The sequence below is a fragment of the Limanda limanda genome, chromosome 1 (assembly GCF_963576545.1).
Source record: "Limanda limanda chromosome 1, fLimLim1.1, whole genome shotgun sequence".
Lineage (NCBI taxonomy): Eukaryota > Metazoa > Chordata > Actinopteri > Pleuronectiformes > Pleuronectidae > Limanda > Limanda limanda.
The window spans coordinates 17,695,095-17,700,927 of record NC_083636.1 but is presented as its reverse complement, the minus strand read 5'-3'; the positions used below and the strand labels follow the sequence as shown (position 1 = coordinate 17,700,927).

Genomic DNA, 5,833 nt, shown 5'->3' with positions numbered 1-5,833 from the left:
CCTCATTGTCCACCTGGACACGGACAGAGGGAGGCAAGATCGAGGAGGGAACATCATTTATTTCCAATTCACTATATTATGTAATTTCTCCCACGTTACTGACAAAACACTAAATTGAAAAGTAAGAACAAACGTTGCAAACTTTCACCAACAAATTCAGATAATCAGCTTTAAACTTGCTGCTGAGGATTTAAGTTCCACATCAGTGCCCTTCAACAGGACGGGTCTCTCTGGTATTGGCTCCATTGACAGTATAGCATCTCTATGGTGCTACAGATCAGGGCTTGACTTTGGGTCACTAGGGTTGCTGAATTCATTACTGAGGTGTAGACAGCTGAAGAGATCAGAGTATGAGGGCCTCACGCCTCACTGAGCCGGACGCTCTCTGTTCCAGGGAGCAGCCATCTTGGCTTAAATCGCTGCTTTCCTGTGGCATGTCAAAGGTCAGAAGTCACAGCGGATCTGATGAGGAACCATGGGGACCAATTCTTGATTCTGCAGAGCTTAACCTCTATTAGACATCTACTGTCGGCCTTTTAGTTTTTTTCGGAGGAGCAGAGATTTTTTAGTTGCTCCTTCTCCAGTAAAACCCTGACAAAGCTCTGTTTGAATTCCTGTGTCTTTGGCTGAGGTCTTGATTGTTTCTTCCAATCATATTAAAAAAGGCTTTGGCAGATCCTGCAGCAAGATTCTTGGCCGATAAATCTGAAGTGAGGGCACAAGAAGATGTTCCTTTTCTACAGGAATTTAAAATTGGCTTGTATGAGTGCAGATCTACTAACTGCTGGCATGACCTGGATAGTAGCTCATGCCAGCAGTTAGGCTAGGTTGATAAAGTTCAAAAATTTGAATAACAACTGTGAGGCGGTGATAGGATTAGTATATTTAATTACCACTTAATTAGCTGCATCCCAGATATTAGACTGGGTAATGAATGATCTGAGAGTGGGGAATTTTCACAGCACACAGACGGCAGGTGTAGCCACATCGCTGCAGGCCCTGAAACAGTTTCAAGAAAGTCCTCCAGGCCTGGGCAGAGAAATGGAGAGCGAGGGAAGGGCGGAAGAGGAGAAAAGAGCGAGATGGAGAGAGAGGTTGACAAGACGCTGGCCCTCAGGGTTAGATGGAGAGAGTGAGGAAAAAGACTGAGGGAGAGAGTGCAAGAGAGAGAGAGAGAGGGAGAAGGAGAGGGAGAGGGAGAGACAGGTTTCTTAGCTAACTCGACCCCTCGCCCTTTACAGAGGGGCTTTATGAGGCCCGGTCGCTGCATGTCTCAGCACTCAAACTCCAAATTCCACCGAGGTTTGTGGACAGGATGGCAGTGAGTTACGCCTGCAAGGAAAAGCTTCATTCAGCAAATACACACACACACACACACACACACACACACACACACACACACACACACACACACACATATACACATTCACACACACACTTGGAAAGACACATCCTCTCACAGACACACACTGTGTCTTAACACACCTATCTTTTCAGAGAGGGAGAAAGTTGAGAAACCTCCGCTGCTATTTTAGGATGAGGACAGATTTAAAAAAATTAAAAAAGCACACACACCATCCCTGAGTTATTTAAGTCGTCAATTTAATCTTTGTGGATACAAGAGCGATAGTCTAACGATGCAAATTAGTTTCTTTATTTTTACTTTCATGTGAATATTGTGCATCAGACTGAAAAACGGACGAGTCATTGAACTGACTTTCTGTCACAAGCCTGAGAAATGCAGCATGTCTACACTGAAAGGAGGACTATGCTGAGACAGAGGTGTGCTTTAATACAGGCCATCACAGTGTGCAGTGTGTGGAAAACTGTGTGTGTATGTATGAGTGTAGGCTCCGGACTACCTCTGTGTTATGCTTGGCTCCACGTTGGGCATTCCAGATATCCACCGATTCTACCTTTTTCCCTCAAAAGCTACAAGCAAACATGACGGACGTCCCTTTACTGCCTGTTGCAGAGGAAACTGGTACATTTGTCTCACATGAAAAGTTAACAGGGATTTTCAAAAAGCAGGTGACAAAGAATTAAACGTGGTTAGAGGAAAAAAACTGATTTAAGACGGGATCTATAAAGCTTTTTTTAACAACAAGCAATACTTTTGAATCACTTTTTCCATAAATTGGAAGGAGGTATTTGAGCAAAGCTGGCAGAAGAAAGTGCAAAACGAAAAAGAAGTCAATAGCTGTCACAGATCCAAAACCACCTGTTGGACACCTGAATCTCCTGAAGCTGATAAAACCACCCGCCAACATTTAACAATCACCATCATTGCTTTAGGATAAGAAACACATCCACATTGCAGACACCTGCAAGCCTCAACAGCAAACCCTTGAGTGAAAATCAACAGCTGCATCTCCAACCAATGGACCAGAAACTCCAGTGCGAACCCCGACTAGCAGCATGTTTCGGAGGGTCTAGTTGAGCCTGCCTGCACCACAGAGCCATGGAGCCAGCGTGAAGATAGCACCAAGAACACTTACCTCTGTCTCCTGCTTTCCCGAATGGTCCCTTCAGCCGTGATGGAGATGCTGAGGGCTCCGGGACTTGGCCAATGGTGAGAGGTCGCGCAGGGTGCCTTGAAGAGGGAGGGTGTGTGTGTGAAGTGTGTGAAAGGTGTGTGTGTGTGTGTGAATGTGACGAGTGTGTTGGTGTGTGTAGGTCTGTGTGCTCTGGCAGACCTGAGTACCCTGCCGCTTATGTGTGAAGGTAGGCACTGAGACTGATTGGACCAGAGCAGATTGCTTTTGGTCACTGGGAGAGCACCCACCCCACACTGCACACCAGCCTACACGACCCTCTCAAGCAGACACACAAACCAGGCCTACGGAGAAAGAGAGAGCGAATGCCCCCCCCCCCCCCCCCCCCAGAGACGAAATACCTGTTTGTCCTTTACAAGAGTATCCTTTATTTTTATAAGACTCAATCAGACTGAAATATTTGTGCCACTTTTCCTGGGGTGAAACTTTGGCATGTGTTGCTTTCATGTGTGTGTGGGGGGGGCCCGTGTACACAATGGGATCTCTGTCAGGAGCCCGTGTTAGCATGGAGCTGAGAGGAAGTCCCCGCTTGGAGGAAAGGCCTCTGCCCTCCCTCTTCGGTTGAAGCTGGTTTCTCTTTGCGCCATCACTTGCTTAATGTGCAGATCTGCAGTCAGTTGAGGGGATCACATAGTTTGAATTCACGGACAATGGGCTGATCTGGGGTCAGCGCAAGGCATGTGGTTATTTTTCAACTCTGTACAGATGAGTTCAAAGAGATGCACCTACTCAATCTGTCATTAGTGTCCATTGATGGAAGGGAAAGAATGGACACAAAGGAAGCTGCCGGCGAGCTTCGCCCTGCCTGCTTTATTTGGCCACAACGTTCAACCTGCCCACCTCTTCCTCTCACTCCGATGGTAACTCGAGACCTTTCGATGAGTGAGGGGAAAAGGACATAGTGGGACTGCCAGAAATGGGTCTGCACCTGCTACATAAGCTGGGGTTTATATTCAGAGCTTTTCTTCTGCCAAACTTTCTCAAAAAGGCAAAGAATTAAATGAAATTTGGCCTCAAATGTCTTATCCCAGTCACTGATGCCCACAGTGTGAGACAGGGTGCATTGTACAGAGCCTGGGAATTCATGTGATAATTGACAGTGAGCTTGGATACCATGTTTGTGTCAGTGAAAACATGGATTTTGTGTCGAAAGACCTGAGACTTGACTGAGAGTAGAAGGTGTGAAGTTGGTCTGGGCATGTTATTTCATATTTATGTTGTTTTATAGGCCAAAGAGGTGTGAATGAGTCAAGACAGACAAACACAACATTTAGGTCAAGGCTACTATACTCATGTAATGGGAGTCCGGTAATTCATAGAAAATGTTTTATGGATGGAAAAAAAACATTTTAATCTCATGGCAAAAAAAATATGTTGTCAACAGTATTTCTACCAAATAATTTACATTTCGGTGAAAGTGCTGGAGATGTAAAAAAAAAAATAAGAACAAAATTACATTTTCATTTTTGGAAATTTTATTCAAATTAAGATAATTAAAATTGAATCTCTTGCTCATCTAATTCTGTTTATTCAACAATGACCAGAATTAAAAAGTAGCGTTGGCATTCTTTTGCATACAAAACATTAAGGAATATTGGCCATGAATATAGACAGGACTCTAAAATGTTTGCATATTTTGGACAATTTTTCTCAAACAATATTAAATAAAAATAAATTACCTACAGTACATATGAATAATTGTCAAACAGAATACATTTCTAAGGTTATAAGAACACACAAACGTAAGTACATAATTCGCCCCTAAATCACTGTCATGCTGTGTTGTAAGAGATTTTGGTTCATAATTCTGAATGCAGATGTTTACAACAACATAAGGCACAACTATTGGGCAACAGCCGCCTCAGTTCAGTGTCTAACCCGAACGTTCCTCGAAGACTTTGTTGTTACTTTTGAATTTTATTCGAACTGAACTAAAATCTTCATGTTTTCTGGAACTGAAAATGAACTTTTCCCCAAGACACAACAATAAAGTCAGTTGATGCCAACTAGAGTAAAAATATTTCACAAACATGCAAGTTTGACCTGTGTCACAAGTCCAATTACTTTAGACCAGCTTCCAAATTGCCGTCATTGATTGGGGGAAATAAGAATTAGCCAATGACATGTAGATGGGTTTCATTTTCTTAGATGACAATGGACGTCAGCAGACGGAAGCAGAGGATGACATCCCTCGAAATTGGTGGTTTAATCTCGTTGCCATCCAGCCGGAGGTAGCGCAACCGAGGAACACTTTCATTGATAGAGTCGTCAACAGTGTCAATGGAGACAGGGCAGATGTTGGAGCCGCTTACACCTGTAAAAACAACAAAGGAAATCAAGGTTACTTTACCTGCAACGGATGCATAAAAATAAGTCTCCTCAATGCATCTAGAACTGAAATGAATCATAGACTTACTTTTGATCTTGTTGTGGTCGAGGAGAAGGTGTTCAAGGCCTGAGGAAATGACGGGCACCTCAGTCAGCTGGTTGTGGGACAGTTGCAAATCCAAAATGCTGGAGATATTAAACACATCATTGGGAACTCCACTGCTCCCAAGTTTGTTGTGGTTGAGCCTCAAGAATGCCACTTTGGGCAATCCTTTAAAGTAGCCAGCTGGGATCTTCTCAATGTTGTTGCCATCAAGAAAAAGCTGAGTGGTGGTGGGTGGTAGGCCAAGAGGCATGCTCATCAGCTGGTTCTTGGCTAGGTTGATCTGTACCAGGTTGTTTAGACCCTTCAGGCTCACCTCCGTCACAGCATCATCCATCAACTTGTTCCCCTGGAGGTCCAGTAGGCTCAGCTTATCCAGACCAATGAAGACACCGGCGGGGATCTTGGAGATGCGGTTGCGAGAAAGACGTAGATGCTCCAGACTGGCTGGCAGGGGCGATGGCACTGAAGACAGGAGGTTGTCATCCATGTACAGGTGCGCCAGGTGAGGCATTGCATTCAGGACACCGTCTTCCACTCCTTCACTTGTGATTTTGTTGTGGTTTAGGGTCAGCCAGCGCAGTTGTGTGGCATTACGCAGGGCATCAGCTGGCAGCACTTCTATTAAATTGTTCTGCAAGTAGAGATACCATGCGTGTGTAGGGATTTGGGGGATGGTCTTCAGGCCTTTGTTGTCACAGTAGACAGCACGCGGAAAGTTGCGTGGGCAGTGACACTCTTTAGGGCAGGCTTGGATCTGGGCCATGTATTCCTCGTAAGGCATGTCCTGGCCGATGACGGACCCGACCAGGCACAAGATGCCGAGAAGGCTCGTGAGATGTGCCAT

General features: G+C 44.8%; 1 protein-coding gene across 1 annotated transcript; it reads right to left on the bottom strand.

Moving 5' to 3' along the window:
* Positions 1–4,699: 4,699 nt before the first annotated feature.
* On the bottom strand, positions 4,700–5,833 carry kera (keratocan). Its single transcript, XM_061080951.1, has 2 exons — positions 4,972–5,833; positions 4,700–4,869 (listed from the first exon to the last, which is right to left on the bottom strand). Exons 1-2 carry the CDS (start codon positions 5,831–5,833, stop codon positions 4,700–4,702), a joined length of 1,032 nt encoding a protein of 343 aa, XP_060936934.1.

Coding starts and splice junctions, on each gene's coding strand:
- kera (XM_061080951.1), bottom strand. CDS start 5,833: ATGGCACATCTCACGAGCCTTCTCGGCATCTTGTGCCTGGTCGGGTCC. Junction 4,870..4,971: donor CGACCACAACAAGATCAAAA/GTAAGTCTATGA, acceptor TTGTTTTTACAG/GTGTAAGCGGCTCCAACATC.